The sequence below is a fragment of the Petaurus breviceps genome, unplaced genomic scaffold, assembly GCF_028583685.1.
Source record: "Petaurus breviceps papuanus isolate PSGF00001 unplaced genomic scaffold, PetGlider_PUasm1.0 126, whole genome shotgun sequence".
NCBI lineage: Eukaryota > Metazoa > Chordata > Mammalia > Diprotodontia > Petauridae > Petaurus > Petaurus breviceps.
Genome location: NW_027185655.1, coordinates 4539257 through 4567057, shown reverse-complemented (window position 1 = coordinate 4567057; position 27801 = coordinate 4539257). Strand labels below are relative to the sequence as shown.

Here is a 27801-nt window from a genome sequence, read left to right as displayed (position 1 = left end):
CTCATTGAACACCTGCCATCTTGTTCTTGAGAAACTTTTTTTTTTAACCCAAATGTTAGACTTTCCATTTCTCTCTATTATTTTTGCTTTAACTAGATTTGGCCCAAAATTCTTGCCTGAAAACATGTTTTTGAAACCAGTCTCTGCCATCCATTGTAGCTAATTTTCTCTGTTACATGGTATGTCATTTGCAAATTTGATAAGCTTGACATATCTACCTTGAGTATAGAAAGGCCTTGGAAAGAAGTGTACAGGATTAAACATGCCATATCTTACAAACTGACATTAAAAAAGCATTTGAATGTGGCCATTCATAGTATTTTATATTTATGTAGTATATTATTTATATATTTTTCCAAATTCACCTACCTCTGCTGTAGCATAGCCAGCCTTCCTCTTTCCATTAAACAAACAAATGGCACGAAATACTGTCAGATTCTTTGTTCAAATCAAGGTAAACTATACCTTGCACATATAACCTTGTCAGGCACCATGAATATAAGCATAGACACAAAATGAAATCTTCCTATTTTCACCAAGCTTATCAGGAGAAACAATATGTACACATAGTATCTAGAGGAATAAATAAATACAAAGTTAGTGTGAGCAGATTAAGGAAGTGAAAGAGAGGAAGGGCACTGGCAGTTGGGGGTGGGGGGGGAGAGGACCAGGTTTTTTCAGCCAGTTAAAAAAGGCCGTTATGTATTGCTATAAAAAATATACAGCCCATATTCTCCCTATGTATTAATCTACTATTTACTCTTGGGATATCAGAAGAAATCTCCTTTTTCCTACAGATTGAATTAATGCCTCTTATACAAGGTGCAAGTGCCCTGTAATTTTCTTCTTTTAAAAGGCCCTGAGTTGCTCTCACTTGGCCAGTGACTTTCTAACCTACTCAAGCACATTTCCCTCCATCCTCATCCTCTGTCCGCCTGTGTTAGCCCCTAAAGTAATTCATTTCACCGAATATCTGCAGTGATAACTTAACCTCTCTTCCTCCACTCCAGCATGAAGTATGCTGGGTTTTCATATGTGGAAGGAACTTGAGACTACATAGTTTCCTTATTTCTTATCCTACCTTTCTAGATTCTTTTATCTACCTGAAATCTCATGACATTCCTCTGTCCTGATTCCTTTTCTTTCTTGTGCTGATGTGATCCTTCTTGGTCTTCATTTCATTGACAGAAGTTAATGGTGCTCCCGAAAGTGTTGTTTAAAGATGACTGACTCCCACTTCTTATTTTCCCATAGCTTTCAAACAAGACTTCCAAAGAACTTTATTTGCAAGAAGACCATGATTACTTCCCTTCCTATACTGTGTACTGAGCTCTCAACTCTCTCCAGAGCTCCATTCCCACTTTTCCAGTTGACTGCTAGATATCTCTACTTGGATTTTCCTTAGAAATCTCAAACTTGGGGGCAGCCAGGTGGCTCAGTGAGTAAGAGCGCTGGCCCCAGAGTTGGGAGACCTGGGATCGGTTTCGGCCTCTGATACTTAACACCCACACAAAATAACTGGCCATGTAACCTTGAGTAACCCCAATTGTTTAAAAAAAAAAAAAGAAATCTCAAACTTAACATGTCCAGAGTGGAACTCATCATCTTTTTCTCAGATCTTCTCTTCATATAACTGTTGCTGTTTAGTTATCTCAGGTGTGTCTAAATCTTTGTGACTCCATTTGAGGTTCCTGGCGTGGTTTGCCATTTTCTTCTCCAGCTCATTTTACAGATAAGGAAATGGAGGCAAGCAGGGTTAAGTTACTTGTCACACCACTAGTAAGTGACTGAGGCCACATTTGAACTCAGGTTAGATGAGTCTTCCTGAATCTAGGTCCGAGCACTCTATCCACTGTGCCACCTAGCTGACCTACCCTCTCAACTAACTTCCTTATTTCTGTGGAGATTGCTGTTCTTCTAGCCATTATTCATTCTTTATTCTCTTTTCACTCTCTTCCCTCTCCCCGTTTTATCTAATAAATTGCCAACTCATGTTCTTCATGGGGTACTGTAGTTTGGTTTTTAAGTTTCTTAACATCTACAACATCTGTCTGTTTCTTCTCTCATTATAGTTCAGGCCCTAATCACTTCTCTCCTGGACCACTCTCATAGCCTCCCAGTTGGTCTTACTGTATCTAGTATATTCCACATAGTGGCCAAAGTGATTTGACAGGGTCATTCCCCTTGATCTAGAACATTCTGTGACTCTTGTTCTGCTTGTAGTACTGACAACAATTATTACTAGCATTTATACAGTGCTTTAAAGTTTACAAAGTGCTTTACAAATATTATCTTCATTTGATCCTCACTTTAGTGCTGGGAGGTAGGTGTTATCCTGTGGTGTTTTATAGTTGAGTATACTAAGGCAGACAGATTTAAGAGACTTGGTAAGAAATCACAGAACTCTTAACTACCTGAGACCAGATTTGAAATCTTTTACAATTCCAAGTCTAGTATTTCAAATTCACTGTCAGCTGCCTTTAAAAACTCTTTCCCTGTCTCGCTTCAGGTGATCTTTATAGGTTCATTAATGGGGACCCCAGTGCCATCTAGTTTCATCTCAAAGTGCCATTTCCTTCAGTCTGCCTTTGCTGTTTCTCTTTGCTGTTACAGTCCCTTCCCGGTATTTTTATGTGGTGTGTTTTATCATCCCTAGAGAACAAAAACAATTCTTGAGAATTGTGAATGTCTCAGTTTTGTATTTTTATTTCCTGAGCCCAATACAGTCCCTGCCCTTTAGTAGGTACTTATCTTTGTTTTGATTTTTTTCTGTATCCGATTTTAGAGTCAGAAAGAAACTTTTAGAAGTAACCTCATCTGGTCTCCTCATTTTATACAGGAAGTCTCCATGACTTTCCAAAGGTCCAATCCAGCATACTTAAAGTTATACTTAAATATTAAGTATAAATATAAGTTATACTTAAATATAAGTATTTAAGATACTTAAAGTTTTCCTTATCATATACTCAGTGAATGGTCAGGTCATCTAGCCTTTGTTTGAAGAAATTTGGTGATGTGGAATCACTCAATTCATTGTTCCCCCTTGTAAACAATAGGCTGTTTTTATTCCCCCTCTCTAGTAGGAATAGCATTTCTTTCTGATCAGGTCTTGTACCTTTTGTGAGACCCTGCACAAATTTGCCTGTTCCCATAAAATCTTTCTTTATTACCACTTGACAAAAGTTCTTTCATCACCCTATGAACTTTTATGGCATCTTTTATGTTGTCCTGAACTGTTACTTAATATTATTTATAAAGTCTTATCTTTTGTTTCCTATTACCTGCATTCAGTGTCTGCTTTTTTGTCTCTTCTTCTGTAATGAAGTGTAATATTTTCTAGTGACTTCTTCCCCTCCTCACCCCCCCCAGAACAATGAAAAATCATCTTGGACAATTTTAAGACAAGTAGACTGTAGCTTAGTTCAGGTAACTGACATTTTAATTTGTTTATCTTTATGTATTGAAATTGGAAAAAAAAAACCCAACAACAAACTGTTTGAATGTTTCTTTTAAAAGATACTAGGAGAATCAGAAATTTGAAGGTTGGAGGACCTGAATTCAGATAGCAGCTTAGATATGAGTCCTTTGTGCTAATTAGTTTGGTCGTTATAAAATGATTAATGTATACACCTGGAGCTCTGAGAGTTCTGCAAACACTAATCATGATCCTTAAATGTAAGTCCCTGGGGACAGGGGATGATTTAGGATGATCTCTTGAAGTAAAGACTTAGAGATTGTTGTAGAGGGCATTCTGTGTGGGTATGTTGAGTAGTTAGATGGTAAGTGCTGTACTTTAGGACCTTTCCACCTAAGACACTTTCTGAATCTGAAAATTAACTTTTTAATATTTTGTGTCATACTTGGATATGGATACTTAATGTCTTCAAAATCCTAGTGTAATAAAATAATATCTGTCATTTTACTGTACTTTCTTCGCCACCTTTTAGATAACTTTTGATTGTAAAATACGATTAAAATGTAGATATATTATTCACTCTTTGGAATTTTCAGTGAAAACTTCAGTTGATCATTTATTAAGTGCTTACTTTATTAAGCCCCTGCTCCCAAGGAGCTTACATTTATCTGTTTGGATTCTAGATAGTGTAATAATTTCTATTATAGTGTAAAACTCAGAATAATCTGTTTTTCATATCATCTTTTTATTGGACAGGTTTACTTTTTGAAATTTAGGAAAACAATTCATAATTCATTGACGTTGGGGGAGGGATGTCTCTTTTAACTTTCTAGTAAAATTTTCTAAATAATTTTGAAGCCAAGTTGCCAAATATTTGCTTACTTTGGAAGGTCAGAGTTTATAACATTATTCAGATGATTACATTTGAGTTTTTAAATTTTTTTTTTGAGTTCTTTAGTTTTTCTTCCTCGTGTCCCTGATATGACCCAGCTAGTTATACTAACTGTATCAGTATTTCCTGATCTGTGGATTCAGTCTATTTCTGTTTCATTTATTTTATTAATAGCAATATATTGAATTTTTGAAAATACTTTTCACTGATGACTGTAAAAAATCAAACAGTATGTTTAATAAATCTCAGAAAGCATTCATTCAATAGGAAACTGTGCAAGTCTGGTTCTCAGTCTTACCTTACCTTTTATATGACTTCATTCTCTAGGCCTGTTTTTTCCTCATTCATAAAATCTGGAGTGGTGGAGGTATTGGGGGCTGGGGACTTGATCTCAGCAGGAAGGTCTCTTTTGTGATCCTCCTGTTCAGTTGGGATTGACACATTGAAAAATAACAAATTAACATGAAATGGGCATGGCCCATGCTTTAGAAACTCACTATGTATAATGCCTTAAAATTCCTTCTAATGTATTAATCAGATAATATACATTCATAGTACTTAGTGTGTGATTTTGAGCTACAAGTGTCTCTAAAGCCCAGTGCAGTCTGTGCTTTCTGGTGTTTAATCTGTTATATTTAAAGTAATGAGGTGCTTATTTTATGCCAGGCACTGAGCTAGGCTTAGGTGATACAAGGGAAAGCTCATTATTCCATTATTCTCTGTCTTTGAAGAACTTGTTTGTCCAGTGAAACGATCCTACTTCCCATGCCTAGAATGTAGTATTTCTTCACTTTCTCTTAGATTGCCTAGCTCAAATTCCCCCTTCCTATGAGAACCCTTCCCTTCCTTATGTTGCTGGTGTTCTCGACATTGGCAAGGGGTGGGGGTGAGGGGGTGCAGTGGATGGAACGCAGGACTTGCAGTCAAGGCCTGAGTTCACATAGGACCTTAGAAAACTTATTAGGCAAGTCACTTAAACTTCTCTTTGCCTCAGTTTCCTCAACTGTAAAATGGGGATAACAGCACTTTGTAGGGTGGTTGTAAATATCCAATAAGATAGTATTTGCAAAAAACCTGGCACATATTAGGCACTTGATAATTGCTTATTTCCTTCGTTTCCCCTTCCTGCCTTATTAATGGTCATCCTGAAAAAACCCACTTGCTCCTTTTATCCCTCAAAGAATTGTCCTATCTCATCTGCCCTTTGTAGCGATCTACAGTAGATGCCTATACTTTTGTCACCTCATTCTTTTTTTACTCTTTATAGTTCCATTTCCAACCTTATCATTCTGCTGAAACTTCCCTCTCCAAAGCTGCCAGTGATCTTACTTGCCAAATCCAGTGGCCTTTTCTCAGTTCTCACTCACCTTGATTTTTCTTCGGCCTTTGACAGTGTTGATCACCCTCTCTTCCTTGATGCATTCTTCTCTCTAGGTTGTCAGGACCCCACTCTCTCTTGATTATTATGCTCCATCTCGGTCTCATTTGATAGATCCTCATTCATACCAAACCCAGGAACTGTAAGTAGGTCCCTGTCTGGATTCCCTGTGGAAGCCTTTTCTCCCTCCCAACTACTTCAAGGGGTGATCTCATTACCGTCTCTATGCCTATGATTGTTAAAATCTCCTTGACCTCCAGTAGCCTTTTGAGAGGCCTAATTAGATGCTGCTGCCTCCCCCTTCCCCCACATCACCTCACCCTCCCTTTCCTACCTTCCCTATGGAGGCTTACCATTCTCCCAGCCCTTCAAGCTCACAGCCTAAGAGTCATCCTGGATGCTTCACTATCTCTCATCCACCCCCAACCCCAGTGTCCAAGTTCTTGCCCAAGACTTGTTTGCACCTTTGCAACATTTCTTGAATGTGCCCCCTTTGGTCTTCTGACACTGCTCTAAGCCTCATACCGGTCTCCATCACCTCAGGAGTCTCCCAGTTTTTTTTCCATGCGTAGGTTCAACCATTATCATCCCCTTTATTGAAAGGCCAGTGACTCCCTGTAGCCTTCACCATCAAATACAAAACCCATTCAAACACTTTCATTACCCAGTCCCCTCCTACCTTTCCAGTCCTGTACCTTCCCACATTTCCTCTTTGATTCAGTGACACTGGCTTCCTGATTGATCCATGAACAAGAGAATCCACCTCTCAGCTCTGGACACTGTCTCTGGTCTTCCTCCATGCCTAGCATGCTCTCTTCTTCCCTCTGACTGCTGACCTCACTGGCTTTCTTTAATTCCCAACTAAAATCCCACCTTAATTCACATGCCTACCCTCCATTTATTCTGTATCTGACTTAGTTTGTATATATTGGTTTGGGCTTGGTCTCTCCTATTATAATGTAAACTTCTTAAAGTGAACTTATCTCTTTTTGTATCCCCAGGCTTTAGCAAATAGTTGGCCCTTAGTAGTGAGTTTGGTTGATCCTCTTAGGGGCATTTACCCAATTCTCTGTTTCTTTTCTTTCCTTCTAATGGAAGGGTGGGATCCTTGAAGGTCCAGAGTGTCTGTTTGGGTAGTGCATACACCGCTCTCCAGTCTTTTTTAATTTTTTTAAGGTCCAGACCTGTGATTTAGTAAGTCCTCACTAACGCCTATTACCCAGCTCTTTGGTTATCTTAGAGTCTTAGTTACCTAGAGCATTGAGAAGTTAAGTCCTAGAAAGCCATCTTAGCCCCTCATTTCATAGATTCAGTTATCAATTAAATAAACAGTGATTGAGCTTGTACCAAGAATTGTGTCGATTGCTGGGGATACAAAAAGAGGCAAAAGACCTTCCCTTCTTTCAAGGAGCTTACAATCTAATTGGGGGAAATAACATACAAAATGGAGCTGAAAAAGGGAAGGGGGTGGGGGGGTGGGGCGAGCAAGAAAAGGTCCCTGGCCAGTGGGGCTTGATGAGAGCAGTCACATTCTAGCAGCCCAACTGGTAGAGGCTTTGGGGTACTCTGGGCTCTGTCCTTCAGCTGGCTGTTCTAGGGGGTGCTGACTAGGCAAGTCCTAAAGCTGATGAAATCTCTGGGCTAGGAAGTTTCCTGATGCTGAGCTTTTTCACCTAGGAGTGTGATCTGCTTGGATATTTATCTGGTGCTATATGAGGGAACAGAGGCCTTGAGAAGTTAACTTGCCTCAACAATCACATAGCCAGTCCTTGTCAGAATATGAACTTGAATCCATTTTCTCCTTGCTCTGAGACTTTGTCTGTTTTCGTTCTTACTTTCATCTTGTATGTAATAGGTACTTAAATGCTGACTGGGTTGAGTTTTTTCATTTATGTTATCTTGTAAGGATTATTAGGGCAGCCTGGTATCAGTGGATAGAATGCCAGGTCTGGAGTCATAAAGATTCATCTTTCTGAATTCAGGTCTGAGCTCAGACATTCATCAAGAGTTGAACTACAACAAAGGCATACACACACACAATGTTGTTATTTTTAAAAATCAGGAATTTATAAATACTGAGCAAAGTGTCAAGTTGTACAGATGAGCAAAATAAGGCTGGGTGATAATTTTGTAATACATCTGTTGACAAGTGAAATCTCTCCTAGACAAGTTACATAGCTGGGAATATGCCTACTGAGTTTGAGTTTCTTCACATACTCATCTTTGTAATTAGGAATTTTATTAATGTGGATTTTTATTTTTCAGGTGGAGTCATTCATTTTAGATCAGGATGATCTGGAAAATCCAATGCTGGAAACTGCTTCCAAGTTACTTTTGTCTGGTACAGCGGATGGCACAGACCTCCGAACTGTAGATCCTGAAACGCAGGCGAGGTTGGAAGCCTTATTGGAGGCTGCAGGTGCGTGTTTGAATCTTGAGTTAATCTTAGATATTTGCAACAATTAAGAAGTGAGAACTTCTTGAACAACATCTTTCCCTTTTCCAAATCATTCTTTTAAATTCTGTTCCTTTTCCATAAACATTTTCACTCTTCAGCATGGTAAGTTCTGAAAACAGTATGCTAAATATTACTGCTATTGTTGTACTTGTGGAGATTGAAATGTACTTTTGATTTTTTTTTTTTGAATTGGTGCTTTTAAAAATTTGCTCCACAGAAAGTAAAAGCATAGGATGTCAAATCTTTTATAAAATGATGTTAAACATTTTTGGTAGGAGGAAATCCGAGTTAAATATCTAAAGAAAATTGAAGTCGATATTTGAGCATTTTAAGTAAAGCGATTCCGGCTGCTTACTGCCATATAACTATCATTCTGAAGGATGGCTTGAATACTTTTCTAGGCACTCCCCAATTGTACTAACCCCCAAACAGCAGCTGTAATTGTGGGTGGGGAGCAGGCCTCTTCCCAACTGCGCCTCTTTTTGTAGATTATCCTGTTAAATTTAAGCCTTTCTTGTCTCTTGCCGTTCTCTGTGGAGGGCCACATTGACTTTTGACCAGTTTTATTTGGACTTGAGTAACTTGAATCTCACATGTTTTTGCTTTTGATGTGTCCTGATCGACCTGGTAAATCACCTGGAAGGAATTGGCAAATTGTCTACTGCTGATGGTAAAGCCTTTGCAGATCCGGAAGTTCTCCGGAGGCTGACGTCCTCTGTCAGCTGTGCCCTGGATGAAGCAGCTGCTGCTCTCACCCGCATGAGAGCCGAGAGCACCGCAAGTGCTGGCCCCACAGACAAGTGAGTGCATGAGAGCTGGTGGCTCCCTCGTGTGTGTGTCCCCTCTTAGACGTAGCCTTCACTCAGTGCATGGGGGTGTTTAGTTGTGTAAAACTTTCAAATGCATCCTGACTTAAAACACCACAGCTTTCAGTGTAGGTAGAAGTTGTATGTAAGAGTGGGTTTCTGAACATTAAGGGGACACGGAGAGAAAATATGGTTGGTGCCTTTTTTCTTTCACATAATTTCTGACACCAGAAGGTTCCCCTTTTATTCCTCGTAGTCTGTAACTAAATATTTCTCTTAAGGAGCAATCATCTGTAGATATTAAGTTGTATTTTGTAATAATAACCTTAAAAATGTTGGAAAAATGGTAGGGTGTTTTGAGAGTAAGTAAAAATAGCCCATATGGAAGGAAGAAAGCATATTAAAAACCTTCTTTTAGTTTCTCTACCAATTTTGTTTGTTTTTTGGAGGGCAATTGGGGTTAAGTGAGTTACCCAAAGTCACACGGTTAGTTTTTGTGTTAAGTGTCTGAGGTCACATTTGAACTCAAGTCCTCCTGACTCCCAGGCCAGTGCTCTGTTCACTGCACCACCTAGCCACCCCATCTCTACCAGTTTTAAGGACTGATATTTCTCTAGTCTAAAAAAACCCTTCCCAGGCTGAAGATGTCTTCAATGGAGTACTGAAGGCCTATTTTAGGGAAATGGGTTAAGGAGTGGTAACAAAAATTTAGATGAGTCCTCAGACACTGGATTATCTTAGGGATCAGACCATTGTAGGGTTTGTTATTCTTTCCAAAAAGAAGATAATGATTGGTGGGTGGGGTGGGATGGGGAAAAGCCTTTTTCATTCCTTCCAGCAGTATCTGGAAGGAACCAGATAATCTCTTCATTTTATTAAGAGGCTAGCCTCCTTACTATGCCTTATACTAGTCTCTTTCCATCAAGGAGCATACATTCTGAGGAAATAACATGGAAACAAATACATACAAACAAGATCTAAGGTAAATTGGAGGTAATGGCATGGGGCATTCAAGCGCAATCATGAATGTCTTCTTGCAAAAAGGTGGGATTTTATCTGAGACTTAAAAGAAGCCTTTGTAGCTAGGAGGTGGAGATGAAGGAGGGAGGAGACCTGAGAGTCCAGTCCATGAAAGTCTTGACTTGGGAGAGTTTGTTAAAGTTCTTTGAGGAGACCAGTATCACTGCCTCATGGAGTACAGTATGGAGGGGAGTAAAGTCTATGAAGTCTGGAAAGATAGAAGGGGACCAGGTCATGAAGGGTCTTTAAAAGCTAAAGCTATGGTGGTGCAGTGAAGAAGGCACTGGGCTTGGAATCAGGAAGACCTATCTTCATGAGTTCAAATCTGGCTATGTGACCCTGAGCAAGTCACAGCAGCAGTAGGGAGGGAGAAAAGAGGAGGGGACAGTGGCAAAGAAGGGGTGGCAAATCTGAGACCTTCCAACCACACTAACAACTTGATTGCTCAAGTAGGTGAATGCATCAACTTTGAAGCTCCTGTTACAGGAAGTCAATGATCAGCTAGCTAGTTTTGTGGTAGGATTGTACCCCATTGATCAGTTTAGTTAAAAGATGTAGACTGGTGCTGCTTGACTGTGGACTATCAGGGCCTGAAAGCTATATTAAGGAGATCTTCCTGCTTCCAGCAGGCAGTCTCTCCATAAACATTTAGTTTGACTACTTACTTTATGTGACCTCCAGTCTTGTGAGCTTTCTAGGAAGCCAGGCAAAGAAATTCTGCAGCAGTGGCCCTGTCAGAGCAGAGAAGGGGGTGTATATGGAAGCTATTATGAAGGTAGAATCCACAGAACTTGGAAGCAGATTGGATATGAGGGGGTGGGGCGTGAGACTATAGGGGGTTGAGGTTGTTAGTGTGGGGGACCAGAGAGGTTGTGTTGGTGATGCTTTTCACAGTAACCAGGAAATTGGAAACAAGGGAGATGCTGCGAGTTCAGTTTTGAATATGCTTTGTGTAAGATGTTTACAGGACACCCAGTTTGTGAAGTTTGCTTGGCAATAGGAGGTGACTGGGAGCTCTGGAGAGAGATTAGGTCTGGATAGATTTATCTGAGAATCCTTGGCACAGGTCTGGTAATTGACACTTGGGAAGCTGAATATCACTGAGGAAGAAAGCCTACAGGAAGAGTGGCCTCCAGACTGAGCCTTAGGGGTGTGGCCACAGAGGAGGCTGAGCTGTGATTGGCTTTGGAATGTCAGCTCTAAAGTGTGTTTTAGTTTTAGTTACCTTGGTCGAGATTCCTCCTATAAGCCTCAGATCCTCTCGCTTAAGAAAGAAATATCAGTGGTCATTAGGCAGCTATGCCAATTGGAACATCTAAGCCAGAAATTGTTTGGATATTTGATTAGTATCACATTTTTTAAAAATTGCCTTATGCCTAAAACAGAGCACAGTACTAATAGTTTTTCTTCAACACTTGGATTATTTTTTTCTACTGTGTATCAGACTCTTTCTCTTGCAACTCCAGCAGAAGTATAAAAAGGATTATAGAATTGTTTACCAGCTTATGAATATGATCCATTTTGCGTAGTTTGCCGATGCAGATGGAACTTTTCCTCTTTACCTCTTTATCACCATCCTGTTTGTTTAATTATTCTATTATCCTGCTCCTGAGTAGGTTTGTCTTCTTCCTTTTAGCATTGTTTTTCATTCCTACTTTAGCATTTAGAGGTTGCTGCCCTGCCATAGTAATGATATAACCCTGAGAATCCCTAAATATTGTGACTCCTGGGATTGGCAAGATGGAAAGGGGGGCATCAAAAGCTTTTGTACAGTATATTATAGACCCGATTGAGGTAGGTGGAACGCAATATCAAGATTTTATGAGTATTAAGAATGACATAGGGGCGGCTAGTTGACACAGTGAATAGAGCACTGGCCCGGGAGTCAGCAGGACCTGGGTTCGGATCCAGCCTCAGACACTTAACACAAAAATAGCCGTTGTGACCTTGGGCAAGTCACTTAACCCCAATTGCCCTCCAAAAAGCAGGAAAAAAAATGACATAAGGGAAGCGGTGCTGAGGTCAGCGCCTGGACCATGGAGGCCCCTGGGGGGAAGATCAACCAGCTTCGGACTAGCTGAAGAAGCTGTTCAAGCGGCTCTGGGTGCTGTGCTGAGATGTGGCACTGGGTGATTGGGGTGGTGCTGGATGAGGGGCTCATGACTTGCCATCATCTCAAAAAGCAGGAATCCAGTGCCTGGGCCAACATCACCCTGCCTGGGAAGAAGAGAAGGAAACTTTTGCAACAGATCAGGCATGCCCAGAAGGAGAAGGCTGCCAAGAGGGTGGTAGCAGCCACCCCTCTTTCCCCAGCAAGTCCCCTCCAAGCCAGGCAGGACCACTGAGGCACAACCTAGACAGCAGAAGAAAAGGAAAATGGGAATTATCCATGAAGTGGAGATGGAAAACCTAGAACCTGACAGCTGAACCTCAGAAGAGGCCATCCCTTCAGTTAGGACAAGAAGGCAGAGCCCCATGATGATAGGCTTCTTTTTTTTAAGTTTTTATTTTTCGAGGCAGTCAGGGTTGAATGACTTGCCCAGGGTCACACAGCTAGTATCAGGTCCTCCTGACTCCCCATTTAGTGCTTTATCCACTTGGCCTCCTAGCTGCCCCCTTCCTGCTATAGGTTTCTAAAGTGGTATGGCTTTCACCTTTCCCTTCCCTTCCCTCCTATGCCTCACTCTTCAAGGTCCTTTGCTGGGGGCAGGAAAGTATCAGATGGTGTTTCCTAGGCTTCTTGGGGAGGAGAGAAGGGAGGCCACTGGCTCAGTAGTGATAACAGTTTGTAATGAAGTCATTTGAGTTCTGGGGATAAAAGAATGACATAAATTGTACACCCCTCCCAATTCTTGTTTAATAAGATTGGTTAAACAATATTCCAAGTAATGTGTTATGAGATTTATTCAACTTAATGTTTGTGCTGACTTAATTGAATGCTAGCCTTGTATTTACAGGCTTTTTAGAGATTTAACCATTTGCTTGAGTCTGTGTATTACTAATTTGTTACATTAGAGTAAGTCTTGAATATATAGATTTTATTTCACATGTAGTTGCCCTGCTTTAAAACTGATTAGAAGAAAAGATAATAAATAGCTACAGATCTGAGAAAATGTGCCGTGTCTCGATTAGGAAATATTGGCCTTTCTTTTAAAGAAAGAGCCAACTCATACTAGAATGTTCTGACATCCACAGACTAATTGTGATCTTTGTCACATGATGGACTGTCTAATATGACTTGGGAAAATATATTTCTGATGAGAAATTCTCAGTATGCTTTGTATATAGTGAAGGCCTGCAATTTCTTTCTTTGATAGTCGCAGTTTGGCAGAAGCCTGTTCAGAAGGAGATGTAAATGCTGTGCGAAAGTTGCTAATTGAAGGGCGAAGCGTGAATGAACACACAGAAGAAGGGGAAAGCCTTCTTTGTTTAGCTTGCTCGGCTGGATATTATGAGCTTGCACAGGTTGGTATTTTGAAAGATAATAGCTTTTGCTTATTAAGTAACTATGAACATTATTCCTTTTCAATTCTTTATTTTCTCAAATAATTAAACGTTTACCTAGATTTTGCCCTGATTTAATTAAATTCTCAAGAATTCCAAATCAAGCACTTAGACACTTGATCTTGTAATGCTCTTTCCCCTCCAAGGTTTTGTTGGCAATGCATGCTAATGTAGAAGACAGAGGCATTAAAGGCGACATCACACCTTTAATGGCTGCTGCTAATGGAGGCCATGTCAAAATCGTGAAATTGCTGCTCGCTCATGGGGCCGACGTCAATGCACAGTCTTCAACAGGTAATGGTTATCTCTTGCACGGCCTTCCAGAAGGGTAACAGCCTACTGTAGTAAGAATCTGATCAGCCTACTATAGTAAGAATCTGATAGGTTGAGATAGCCATTATTAACTCAGTTAATAATAATATCCCTTTACTCAGTTTGTTTCTTAAATTGCCCACATATTTAACATTTACATAAAATTGTTCTAAATATTAACAAATTGCTTTCAAATATATTTTGACTACAACTGTTCATTCATTTATATATTAAAAATTGATTTGCCAATGATGATGAACCTGGTTTTTTGGACTTGATTTGGTAATGTGTGGAGAACTGGTTTCATCTGTTATTAGGTCATCTGTTCTTGACTACACTGACTGACACACTTTCTTGAGGCACCTTAGGAAATTTCTCCTCTAAAACCCTGTGCTTTTGAAGAGATTTTGAGGGAAGAAAGATGCCTAAGTCCCCACTATTATTAAACTATGACCCATAATGCTGTGAAAAATGTTGCTGAGACTTCTTGCTCTTAAGTCATTCTTTTTGGCCTGATTATATAATTTTTAAGGTCCAATAAATGCTATTTTTCCAGAGAATGTTTTTGTTTGACCATTACTTGTATTTCTTTTTAGAATTTTTTTCCCCCCTGTGCTTGTGATTTTTTTTTAAAAGCATTTAAATCTATAAAAGATTCACAAGTTGAGATATAAATTGGTAAATATAGTTCCAAACACTATTGTTTTATTTCAAAAGAAAAATATCATTTTGATGTATTGTGAGACTTTTAGTCCATGTAAACTTTGACTAGTCTGAGGTTATCAGTCATTAATTTTCCATAAAGTAGCAGCATCTTGCAAGAACAGTATGAACTGTTGTGTATGGTTAAAGTCTACAGATTCTAGTCATTTTGTACTAGATGAATAACTTTCTAATTAAAATAATAAAAGCTTGGTGAAAGACTAACCTATGGGACTTTTGTTTGGGAAAAAAACTCAGTTGTTTGTGCCTTTTCTGAAGCTGATATTTTTTTTTTGATCCTGAGAACAGTCTCCAGTTTTCCATGTATATCTGACTTAATTTTAAGCAGAGAAGAGTTTAGGTAGTAGATTTTAAGGAAATAAAATCCAGTGTAGTTAGGATTTAAGACACTGGTTAACTGTAACATTTTATGCAGCCATGTAACATTTTATGCGCGCGCGCACACACACACACACATACCCACCCTCTTGTTTCAGTTTTTTTGTTTCTTGGTTTAAATTTTTTATTTTCATTCATTTTTTTTCCCTTAGTAACTTTCTCCTTTGTTTCCCTCACTAAACTAGGAAATACAGCACTCACATATGCCTGTGCCGGAGGCTATGTAGACGTTGTAAAGGTGCTCTTGGAATCTGGTGCTAGTATTGAGGACCATAATGAAAATGGTCACACCCCCCTTATGGAAGCAGGAAGTGCTGGTCATGTGGAAGTAGCCAGGTTGCTGCTGGAAAATGGGGCTGGAATCAATACGCATTCCAATGAATTTAAGGAGAGCGCACTTACTTTAGCATGTTACAAAGGTAGAGTATACAACCTTTACTTTACAAAAAATGAAAATTTACTTTTTTTTGGTGTCATTTTATTTTTAGTAAAGAATAGAATGAAAACATTCACTTCCTATAGTATAGAGTTACTAAAATGCTTGAATTTGTTCTCATTGAATAAAGATTGCTTGAAGTGTAGATCCAGGTATAGCATTTATTTCACTTTCTCTTGATCTAAGGCAAATAAAACATAATGCAGCTAATCTTTGGGCAGCAAAAAATATTGAGTGTTTTTAATTCTTATCATTTTAGCTCATAGCATAAAATGGCCATGGATGTTAACAAATATGTTGCCTTAATTTGACAGGAAACTTAGAAGTTCAGGTATAGAAATAACTCAGAGGAACCTTTTGGTAACTGGGCATGTAAATGTCATTAAACCCTAAAGGTTCTTTTTTTAAAGACTATTGATTAAAAGCTGAAGGTCCAGAGGTGGTTGACATTCAATATTAGTTGGTTTTGTGGTTCTGTGAATGTGCTTATTGATTCATGATAGTTTTTAAAACTGAGTTGCTTGTGGGGGAAAAATGAGAATCAACAGGGAAAGGAAACAAAAGATAAGAAAAAAAAAGTGGAAGGAAAAAGTCATTTGGCTGCAAAATCAGTGACAAGTAGTGACTTTGGCATGTACTGGACCCTTTAAAAGAACTGGGCCAAGCTCTGCAGTGTCTAGGCACCTCGTTGGCACTCCAGGGTATCTTGGAGACAGCGGTGATAATATATTAAAGGCCCAGAGCTGGGGGCCGAGAGAGCAGATGTTCCAGCCAGTCGGTCGCCTGTGTGACCGTGAGTCACTTCGCCTCTTTGTGGTTCAGGTTAGACCTGATGTTGATGATGGTTAAACGGCTCTAAACTCTGTAGTTCTGTGATTGGCGTTGTCAATACTGCACAGCTTTGCTGGGTCAGAGTAGCACTGAACCCCTCCCCGAGGATGTCATTTGGCTCAAAGGCCCACCAAATACCGCATATGGCATTGTAGCACAAACAAACCACTCTGTGTTTAAGACTAGCCTGTATATCACATTGGAATAAACAATTCTCAGAAGCCCCAGTGTCTAGGTAGCATGTTTTGTTGTGATAGATCAGATCTTCATTTCTTTGGCAGATCCTCTCAACTCCCAAACCACTCCCAGAACAACATTGAGGTTAGTACATGGGGAGTGAGAACATGACAGTTTGCATTCACTGTGTAATTAGAAGTAAACTAGAGTAGAGTTCAGTAAATATTTGCTGATATTATTGGAAAAAAAAAGCAAAATGGGGTTTGGCTTAGTATGGAATCCATACCAGATTTCCTCTATTGAAAGGGAAAGAGCAAAAACACAAGTTACTGATCTTAAGGGAAAAAGATTTGTACGGGCAAAATAAAAGACAATTTGGGATCTGATGTAGTAGAACCCAGGCACATAGGTTTCCCAGTGAGTCAGTGGAACTGGCATTTCAGACAAATTAAGGTGGATTATTTTAAAACTAGCTCTAGTTGATCAAAATTAGTTGTTGAATAATTTGTGATTTTCTCAGAGAACTCAGTACATTGTCTGCCTAGAACGATGATGATGAAATGGGTCTGCCAGCCTCTGCCCTAGCCTGTGCTAGGAGTTGTGGCTGGGCAGTACTTTGTCTTTAGATAATTCCTAGCCTTTGGAGGAAGCTTTTCCCAAACTCTTGGAATGCTGAAGGAGCGGAGCAGTCATGAGTAGGAATCATCTGAAACTTACAGAGGGGTGGGCGTCAGTGGCTCCTTGTGTTGGCTGTGCAGGCATGATGATATCCTGAATCTTGCAAGAGCAGGCAAACAGTTAAAAAGAAACTGTTCCGAGGGTTAAGACGTGAACTTGGGAGGAGATTTGCTTGCTTTGATTTAATAATTTTATAGAAAATCAGCCATTTTATGCTGAATTGCAGGTAGTAAAACTGCATGTTTTACATTCCACCTGTATGAGAATGAGGTAAGTGACTAAAAAAGCAAGCTTGACAAGGAACTTTTTTTTGAAAAGCAAAAGATATACCTTGTGATTGGTATGTTTCTTCTGTGATAAGTCTTATGTACCTACAACTTCCACAGCGCAGTATAATTATCAGTGTGTGGTGCTTCATTGTAAAAATATCAGTGAGTATTTATTTAAGTACCTGCTATGTAACAGACACTGTGCTACAGACCTGTATTTGTTAAGTAATCTGGAAAATGGACCCATCTCTCTAGAGCTGTGGGCCTTAAGTGAATGAGGAATTAATTTTATTTGTCTTATTATACATTTAATTATTGTTTCCTATGACAAATATATTTAGTAATATTTGAATGGGGTTATTTGAGGCTTTTGTTCTGGAAATTAATAAATGTTGTTTCAAAACAATTTGTTATTCAGCTTACAAATGGAGTATGCTTCAAAAGTTCATTTATATATTGTTCATTTGGGTTTTAAAATGAATTGTTGTGGAGACATGTTGTTAAACAACAACAGACCCCCAGATTATCCCACAAAAAGCGTTGTGATCCTCTCATATTTAGTTGAAATGATACTATTTCTAGGATTGATACCGAAAAGGAGACAGAACAACGACAGTAGGAAAAATAGACTCTTGATTTGGACTCCAGTGGCAGCAGGATAAATAAAGTATTAGGAGAGAGAAGTAGTTTGGGGCTTTGATAAATTACTTGCCTCTCCCTGACTTTGCTGCTCTTGTAATTAAATTCTGCATTTAAATTAAACTCAACATCTGAATTACATTTACTGGTGACTGTTCTTTTTACTTTATTTGTTTGACTTACGAGTGATGGAGAATTAATTTTTTTAAGTAATTCTGTCTGTTTTTGGTTTAGGTCACTTAGAAATGGTGAGGTTTCTGCTGGAAGCTGGTGCAGATCAAGAGCATAAAACAGATGAAATGCACACTGCCTTAATGGAAGCCTGCATGGTAAGACTGGTGAACCATCTATGACACATGTTGATTTTGATGAGTTATGGTGAAACCTGTCAGGTCATTGAATGTGCTGAATGTCTTTGCTGTGCAAGAATCCCATCAAATTATTGTTAGTTTTCTCATAGTATTATTGCTTAGAGCGAGTCTAGATAGTCTAGAGATTTCCAGTATGACCTAAATGCAGCTTGCCCCTAGCCAAAGAACCCTTATATGTTCTCTTCTTTTTAGCTTGACTTGTTCATAATAGGTTTGAAACTAGGAAAGTTTTGGAAAGCATAGTCTAAATGGGGCTGTGATATCAAATTCTTCTATGGAATGATCACAAGAATCTTTCTTAACCATTTTAGATCACAAAATTCATAATTAAATGCGGTTACAACAAAAGAATACGTTTAGTTAGACTACTTGGGGTTCATGAAAGAAAAAAAGGGTAACGTTGCCTTTTTGTTTTCTTTGGTCATGGGTGACTGTGATGGTCATTTTTTCCCTTTCATTTTGGCTTTCTTTTCTCTCTTTGTTCTGCTGAGGAGCCTACTTCTATAGAGGGCCTTTGTGATTCTTGGTTTTTCTATGCAGGCCTACTCCTCTATTGATGGACCTTGGAATATTGTATTTTGAATAAGAATCCATGAGCAGAATAGCTTGTTGTCCATTTCTTATTCTATTCCACCAAGTGGCTGGTAGATCAGCTAGCACTGAGTAAGGTCTTAACTCCTTCTTGCATGCTGTTTGCACATAAAAATTGTGAGGGGCCAGAGACAGGGCTTCTTGACTCTAGGGTCCCAGAGGAGGCCCAACATGACTGACTGTGACACACTCTGGCAGTTGCCCCTGACAAGACCTTTATCCACAGCCCTTGGGTGCTTGCGCTGAGTCACAAGATGTTCATTCCACGTCCTCCACAAATGAACAGCACCCTGTCTTTCCAGCCTTACTTACGGCATGCTTTATGTCCTAGCCACATGGCTACTCACTGTCCCAGAGCACACCCTGAACTGATCTCCCACCATTTCTTTACCCAGGCTTAATCTCCATAGCTGGAATAGCCTTTATTCTGCCCTATGTCTTGTTGAATGCCTGCCCGTTTTGTAAAAAATCTCCAAAATGCCACCTCTTGCGGATAGCCACTTTAGATCCTTTTCTTTGTCAATGACCACCCAACACATTTCAGCATCCTACTTAGTTCTTAACCACTCAAATGCCTTACGTGGTGTGTGGTAGTTGTTTGCTTTTATGTTAGAATATAAGGTCCGTGAGGGCAGGAATGCTCTTTTAATTTTGAGTGTCTTCCAGAACTCAGGATGGCATTCTGCAGATAGCAGGGGAATCTGCATAGACTTAATTCATAGTTTTCATGAGGATTTCTAGGAGCATTTACTAATACCACAAACAAGCGAGCATTGTTCATACCTCTGCATTGTAGGTGGAACATAGCCATCCCAGTAGATATTTTCCATGTAGCAAACATGCCTTATTTGGGGGGGGATAGAGAGTTTTAATTTTCATCATCACTTCTTGGACAAAGCCCATGGCTTAATTGGAATACGAACAGGGTTTATTCTTCTTTCAAAATGTTAAATGTAATTTCAGCTTATTTTTGGCTTGCCTTGATTATTTTTTTTTGTGCACTCACATATATAAATCCATTCAGTTCCTTATTTCCGACTTATCCTGCCTAGAGCTGGCTTTGTGCATCTGTTTGTTTGCATGTTGTAAGCTCCTGGAGGGCAGGGACTGTCTTTTGCTTGTTTTTGTGTCCTTAGCACAATGCCTGGCACATAGTAGCTGCTCAAGAAGTACTTACTGGTTATTGATTGAAAAATTGTAGAGATACAAGCAGAGCTTCATAACTTGATTGAATGTGAGGAATTAAGAAGAGAAAAGATTCAGGTGTGACTCTTGAGGTTATAAATTATGATGAGGAGGAGGGTGGTGTCAATGCCTAATAGGAGGTAAATTTTGAAGGAATGTTGAGTTCAACATTGAGCATGTTGAGGCTATGATGACCCAGTAGGAAGTTGTTCTTTGAAGATTTGAATTCAGGAGAGAGCTTAGGGCTAGATTTATAGAGTTGGGGATCATTTATATAGAAATGTTTATTGAACCCAAAAGGAACTAATGAAATCTTTGGAGGGTGTAGAGTAAGAAGTAACCAGGTTCCAGAACTGAACCTTGATGAATAATGGTTATGCTTGAGTCAAAGAAGATGCATGTTAAGCTGGCCAGGGAGACTGAGCAGAGCAGCTAGAGGAGAGGAGAGCCCAAGAGTACATTGTCACAGAAGCAAGGAAAGTAGAGTAGGGGGGAAGGAGCGAGTGGAATCAAAGCTGTCAGAGCAGCAGAAAGACCAAGAATAAAGCCTGAGAATTGGAGAGGCTGTTGGATTTAGCAGTGAAGAGATTGTTGGTGGGGGAGGAGATGGGAATGGGCCACAGTGGAGACACTGGAGAGTGAGGGTCACAGGAGAGGGGGGCTTCCACTCTAGGTGTCGGTTCCACAGTAAGTGCTGCATAACTGTTAGCCGCTGCTACCACCACCATCATCTTGGAGAGGAGAAAAATAGGATGATAACTTGAGTGGGGTAGAAGATTCCAGGGAAGATCTATTTTCAGGTAGCATGAGGCATGATCCTGCATGTAGGTAGCAGGAAAATTTTATAGAAATATTGTTTGAATCTGTTGTTTCAAGATTTTGTAAATACATTCATATATGTCTTGGGCCTTTCATTACTTTAAAATTTGTTACCCTCTTTCCTCTCTCCCATCTTCTCCCTTTTTCTATATGGAGAACTCTGATATTCAATACTTTTTTCTTATAAAACTGGCCAGTCCTTGTGATCATTTTAGTGTTCTCCACTTTAGCTCCTTCTCTGATCTCTTTCTTACAAGAAGTTCAAGCAGCCAAAGTTGCACTGGTGATATAGAATCCAGACAGTGATACAGAATTGGATTTGAGATCAGGAGACCCAGCGCATTTATGACACCAGCTGTTTCACCCTGGTCAAATCAGTTGTCCTTTCTGGGTGTCATTTTGCTTATGAGTAAAATTAGAAAACTGGACTGGGACATTCTCTAAGGACCTTCCACCTATGAATCCTATGGTGGCTCAGGATCTTTTCCCTTTCCCAGAGAGCTCTCTTTTAAAACAAAAAATAAAAAAGCCTCATAAACTGATAAACAAAACTAAACAGTATAGGTTGTATGCATGTTCCTTGTATCTGTAAAGAAGTTGAGAAAGTGCCTTCTCTGAAATCTTATTTGAGAGATTCATTAGAATTTAACAGCATTTAGTTTTCCTCCCACAGTATTCACTTAAAAATTTTTTTTCTTTTCATTTACATTGTTATTCTGTATCATGTTTTCCTGTTTGCTGTTCATCAGTTAGTCGAAGTCTTCCCATGTTTCTCTGTGTTTCTCATATTCATTATTTCTTATGTTCGTGTACCACAGATTTTCTTAGGTGTTTCCTAATCATCAAGGATTTCTTTTGTTTCCAGTTGCTAAGAGTGATACTATAAATATTTTTATGTGTAGGGCTTTTTATTGGGGGAGGGCAGAGGTATTGGCTTCCTTGGAGTTCATGCCTAGCAGTGAGATCTCGGTAAAAGGATGACATTTTAGTCACTTTCTTGGCAAAATTTGAAAGTACTTACCAGAATGGTTGGATCAGTTTTGAGTTCTACTGACAGTACCATCAAGCATGGAGTCCCTTTTAAGTGTGAATAGCTTGAATATGTGTCAGAATTTATCCTCCAGGCTTCTGTCTATTCACAAAGATCATCTTAAGAGTTTCTTAGAGGCTGGCTATTTTTTTTGACCTTATCACTGCCTGGAAGAAGAGCTTTGTGCCATCGTATTTGAGGGATCACTGGATACTTCCTTTTCCAGATAATATAATAAGATATTTTAAAAGACTCTTCCTAGTTCCTGCCAATACCCAGAGTTGTTTCTGTTTTTCATGTTATCCTATAGTCACTAAGCCAGCTTCCAAGTCCATGTGGACACAGCCTCTTCTCCACCCCTTCTCTGTGAAATACCCCAGCCTTATGTTCTTTTCTGCTCTGTAGTTTAAAATTGTGCTTGAATTTTTTTTTTGACATCCTATATATTATGATCACATAAAACTTTACTGTTCTGTTGCAGTAGGTGTTTATATTTTGGCACCCCACTTTAATTTTTAGAAAGCTTTTGATATCTTCTATTGTCATTGTATTTCAAAATATTCATTCCCCATTCCAGAATCTTTTATAATAATGCACATAAAAAAGTTTAAAAAAAAAACCCAGCTCAGTTATGACATCTGTAAAGAAGGGAGGTAGGTGAGCTCTCGCCTCTCTTCTTAGGTCCATCCAGACTCCTAAAGCACTGTATTAGGAGTATGTCTGTAATTGAGATAAGGTCATCCAAAGGTCCCCTTGATGCTTTGTTTGGCTTGTCTTCTCCAGTGATAATCTGCATTGGCTTTGTGGCCTCTGTTCTATATTTTGGCTCTCCTGACTTCTGCCTGACTCAGGGCAATCAATCCCCTGGTCATTTATGTTCAGTATTAGAATGAAATGAGACCCTCCTAGACCATCCAGCAGTTAGCCATCACAGCAGGTTGGCCTGCCTCAAGATTCTTACCAGATCCATTCTGTAAGTGACTTTCCTAAAGAATAGATCAGACCATATCTGTCGGCTTGCGTGTTTGTGTGTCTGGCTCTATGTGTGTTTACACACACACACACCCTTTCACATCATCCTCCCTCACTCAGTAACCTCCATTAGCTCCCATTCACCTCTAGGGTCAATTCAAAATCCCTTTTAAGTCACAACTAAAATTCTGCCTTCTACAGGAAGCCTTCCCTAACCTCTCTTAATTCTAGAGCCTTTCTTTTGTTAATTACTTGCTAATTATCATGTATGTAGTTTGTGTGTATTTGTTCCATTATACTGTAAGGTCCCTGAGAGCAGAGACTGTCTTTTGCCTTTTTGTACCATAGGGTTTGGCACAGTGCCTGGCGTATACAGTAGGCACTTAATAACTGAGCAGCAGGAGAAGGATGCTCACCAAGGATTGAGGATACCTCAGCTCAGTTCAGCTGAACCAAAGCTCCTTTGACTGAACTGGCCAACCTTCAGAATGTGTTGTCAGCACATGAGCCAAGCAAGAGCATGTGTTTAATACTTAGTACCTTTGAAGGAATGGTAACCTAACTTAGAGATGGGTCAGGGTTTAGGACATTGTTCCCATGTATGTTCCCTTGGTGGGAAAGGCCTTGGGGTTTTAAAGAGTATCTTCCACTACTTAACATGATTTTAGGGATGTAACTGTTCAACTTGACCTGAAGGTTTCAGAAAAACTAAAATAGGAATATAATAAACAATAAAACAGTGTAACAGCAGCCACCTAAATGATTGAATAAGTATGGGGAAAGGTATGTCAGAAATCCCAGGTGTTTGTCCCCCTTTTTCTGGAAGGGGACTGCAGCCACAAACTTTATTACTATAATAGAGTAATTTTTTTTTAAAGCAATTGGGGTTAAGTAACTTGCTCAAGGTTACATGGCCAGGTGTATCTGGGTGGGTGCTAAGTATCTGAGCCCGGATTTGATCCCCAGGTCCTCCCGACACTGGGGCCGGTGCTCTTACTCACTGTGCTTCCTGGCCGCCCCTATAATGGAGTAATTTTATCAGTTACAATGGTCAGGTTTGCATAGTGGATAATGCCAAATCTCTCCAGTTAATCGTGGGTTGTTCTTTCGATGTAAAGAGGTGACCATGAGCAGAAACAGCAAAGAAAGTGACACTTTGCAAGGATGCCCTTCCATCTCATGGATGATGCAGAACTTCCTCTGCCCATCAGACAGGACCTACTTCTCTCTGAGAGCTCCATGGTGGGGATGGAAGAAATACCAAATCATTGCTCTTATTAAAGTTCTCTGAGGACCTGCCCCCCTTCTGTAGTGGGGCTGTGTAGACTGTGGCTTCCAGAAAACCTGCTAACTCCCAACAATCCCATCCGTTTGTCTTCCAGAAGCTCCCTGGAGAAGTGTTGTACTAGAAGTAATTTGGACGGGTCAGATTACCTTGAGCAAGGGACTGCATTGGGCCTGGCCCTGCTGTGCCTGTTCTGTGACCTATCTTGGGCCCCTCTGCCTTTCCCCTTCTGTGGAGAACATCCCTCCACCTAGCGTTTGAGTGAGGAGTTTGCCCTTCTAAATGCTTAGCATTGTTAGTGCAAATGACCACTGAGACTAGGAATGTCCAGTTTAGAAGTATCCACCTTTGCTCTGAGAAAAGCAGAAAACAAAATCAAAATCAGAGCAGCCATGCTTGGAGGCCTGTATATTTGCGAGTAATCCTCATTTCTGCTAGGAGGGGGGAAGACAGCTTGGTGGGTGGGGCCCAGACTTTCCAGGAGTCCCAGAGAGTTGCCATTTGTAGTTATTGAGCAAGCTTGCTTCCAGCATCCCTGTTCTCAGGAAATCAGCTGGCACATTGATTAGGCCATTTTCCATAGCTCTAATTCTGCAAAGGTCTCTGAGCTCCGGGGGAGTTTTAAGTGTGGATCTTTCAAGTGCCTTCCTTTACTGTTGCATGAAAGGATCATAATCAAAACTGTGGCACAATTCTGGTTGTCTTCTCATATTCCAAATGAAAAAAACAAGACAAGACAAAACAAAAAAGCCAAACAGTTTTATTCAGTTCTAAGAATCTGTCTTGATTTGCTTTCTTTTAGTTTTAGAGGGTACCTGCCAGTTACATATAAGACTGGGGACTGCTGGTTCAGCTGCATCATCATGTCCAGAAAGCTATTTACAACTAAACGGTTCTTTCTGCATTCAGATAAGAGATTACTCCCTTAAAGCCGAGCAGCTTCATCTTTTGATGGGCCATACTTGAGACAATTTAGATGACGTCCATGAACAATCCAGAGGCATCTAGTTGCCCAGCTAACATTGGTTCTTTTTTACTGGGGAGAGAAATTCTTTAAAAAAAAAAAAACCCTTCTGGCTGGTTTGAAGATAAGTTGAGTTCTGTGACAAACCTCCCCAATAAAACTTGAAGGTGCCTTCATTTACTGGGGTAGACCAGCCAGGGATAGATAGCACAGCTAGTGGGCCTAAAAAACAGTGTACCTGCAGGTACTGTTCTTATGGACTGCTAGGTGGTACCATGGTGCATGGAGTTGCTGGGCTTGGAGTCAGGAAGACTCATTTTCCTAAATTCAGACGCCACCTCAGACACTAGTTGTGTGGACCTGGCTAAGTCACTTCACCATGTTTACCTCAGTTTTCTGATCTGTAAAATGAGCTGGAGAAGGAAAGGGTAAACCTTTCCAGTATCTCTGCCAAGGAAATTCCCAAAAAGGGGTCTTGAAATGACTGAACAGACAGAACTCTGTTCTTAGAAACTTGGTATATTCCTATTGATTTCTTCTTGCAGGAGGTCCACAGGTTACTCCCTAATTTCCTTGGGGAAGGGGTCAGGGGAACCACTCTCTTTAGAGGCATCACCAAAAACTTCTCTGAAGCCTAGAGGCTAGCCCAGGCTCACCTTCCTCTGCTTCAACAGGATCATTCTTTTCCAGTCTAGCATGACTTAGTCAGCTGTTCTGAATTGGGCCTGACTCAAGCAGGTAATGACATACCCAGAGATCATTCAACAGTTAACAAAATGATTTCTTTAGTCAAAACCCTGGACAGTGCTTTGCTTGCAATGCCTCAGTCGGGAAAAATAGTTTCTGACTGGAATTCCAGAATGTGAGGCAGGAATTCTTCTCTTGGCTGAGTTCTTATATTTAGATGGATATTGTCTTTGAAAATGCTACCAAAGACATCTTTAATTTTAATCAAATATAATTTTCTTGAGAGACTTCCTTCCTTTTCTTAAGGACCTTCAAGGACTTAGACTGCCTAGTCTGGTATTCAAGGCCATCTATCATTTCAAACAATATCTCCCAGTATTTCAGAACATGAATTTTCTGCTACTGCTCTATGGGTCTTCTTTTTCTTCTTATTCTGTTTACTTCTTTTGGTGCTGCTGTCTTTTTATGCTTACTCCTTCACTTGGAATGTTCTCCATCTTCTTCACTTACCCAGGTCCTTCTGAACCTTTAGTGTTCATCTCAAATGACCAGATTTTGAGAGTTGGGAAGCACCACTGTGGTTATCTGATCCATCCCTTTTCTGTAAGGAATAGCTGACAAGTTCTCTTAAAAACCTTTAGGGAATGGCGATCCTTGGATCCTAAATCTGTCCTCCAGTTTGTGAGCTATTTCTTCCCACTTTATATCGTATCCAGATTTGATAACCAGTTCATCTGTGCCTCGATTCATGTCATTGCTGAAAATGCTGAACAGCACAGATGCCTGGATCCCGCCTGCCAGCTCTTCTGTGTACTTCCTTACCAGGTGTCAGAGCAGCCCTGTGCACTTTGGGATAGCCGTAGGGGCAAGGCAATTTTTCCTGATGTTAAATTCAAATCTGCTTCTTTACAGTTTGTACTATTACTTGCACACACAGAACAAGTCCAATCCTGCTTCCGTGTGATCGTTTCTCGGCTATTTAAGAAAGTTATCATGTTCTCCAAGTCTTTTCCTCAGTCTAGACCTGCTCAGTGTGGTGTGGGCTCAAGCCCTGCATCATACTGATTCTTCCCTGGAGGGGTTTCAGCTTCAGGGTGTGTGGAATGTAGCTCAGTCCTCCAGCTGAAGCCTGAGATGGGCAGGGTCCCAAGGCACCGTCACTTCCATCGTCGTAGATTTGGTTGAGCTGTCACATCCCAGCGAGACTGCAGTATATTAAAATCCCTCAGTCCTTTTCAGTCAAAAGTTATGAAGCCCTGCTTTCTCCATCTTGTACTTAGCTGATTTTAAGCTCAAGTGTAAAACTTTACATCTTATTTGATTCCGCCCAATGCTTTTACCTGTCATGCAGTTTGTTGGCTCTCTCTTCCAGCTTTATTATGTCACATCCAAATTTGATGAGCATTTCATCTATGCATATGTTTATTCATGTCATTGCTAAAAATGCCAAACAGCACAGATCCCTGCATACTGCTGCCAAGCCTGGTCTGCTTCATCGTCTTCTCCATAAGAATAGCTTTGTAGAAAATGTAGACTGTGGACATTCTCCCCCTGATCATAACACAGCTTGTTCATGATGCAGGCACACTCTGTAACACCGCTTCCACACCAGCCACCTTGTTCATCTTTTATCCTAGGATTTTCCTGAGACTTGAATAATACCTCAGTCAGTTAAATTACACTATGTGGAGCACTGGGCATCTGAAGAGAAAGGCTGAAAATGCCTGCATGAACTTATACTCTAATTGAGCAGACAAGTATATATATGAAAATAAGCATGGCAAAAATATGAAACTGATACTTCAAGTTAAATTGAGAGGGAGGGCTGTATACCAAAGGAAGAGAGGGACTTTCTGTTACACAATGATTTTTCTTTTCATTTTTAGAATTCCTGTAGCATTTAATGACTGTCACAGATTTTTGCATTTGGTAATATACCACCTAGTGTTTGGTTGTTTATTATTTCACTGCTGTCTGCCCA

General features: G+C 40.0%; 1 protein-coding gene and 1 pseudogene across 6 annotated transcripts in view; both read left to right on the top strand.

Annotated features, from left to right (window-relative positions):
* Positions 1-27801, top strand: part of ANKRD17 (ankyrin repeat domain 17) — a 160720-nt gene that overhangs the window by 57233 nt on the left and 75686 nt on the right. For all 6 annotated transcript variants that reach the window (XM_069091698.1, XM_069091700.1, XM_069091690.1 and 3 more), the window contains exons 2-7: positions 7951-8104; positions 8787-8943; positions 13287-13434; positions 13620-13767; positions 15072-15305; positions 18151-18245. In XM_069091698.1, the coding sequence (XP_068947799.1) occupies positions 7951-8104; positions 8787-8943; positions 13287-13434; positions 13620-13767; positions 15072-15305; positions 18151-18245 (936 nt within the window). The remainder of the gene's footprint in view (positions 1-7950; positions 8105-8786; positions 8944-13286; positions 13435-13619; positions 13768-15071; positions 15306-18150; positions 18246-27801) is intronic.
* Positions 10780-13249, top strand: LOC138169439 (uncharacterized protein C11orf98-like; annotated as a pseudogene).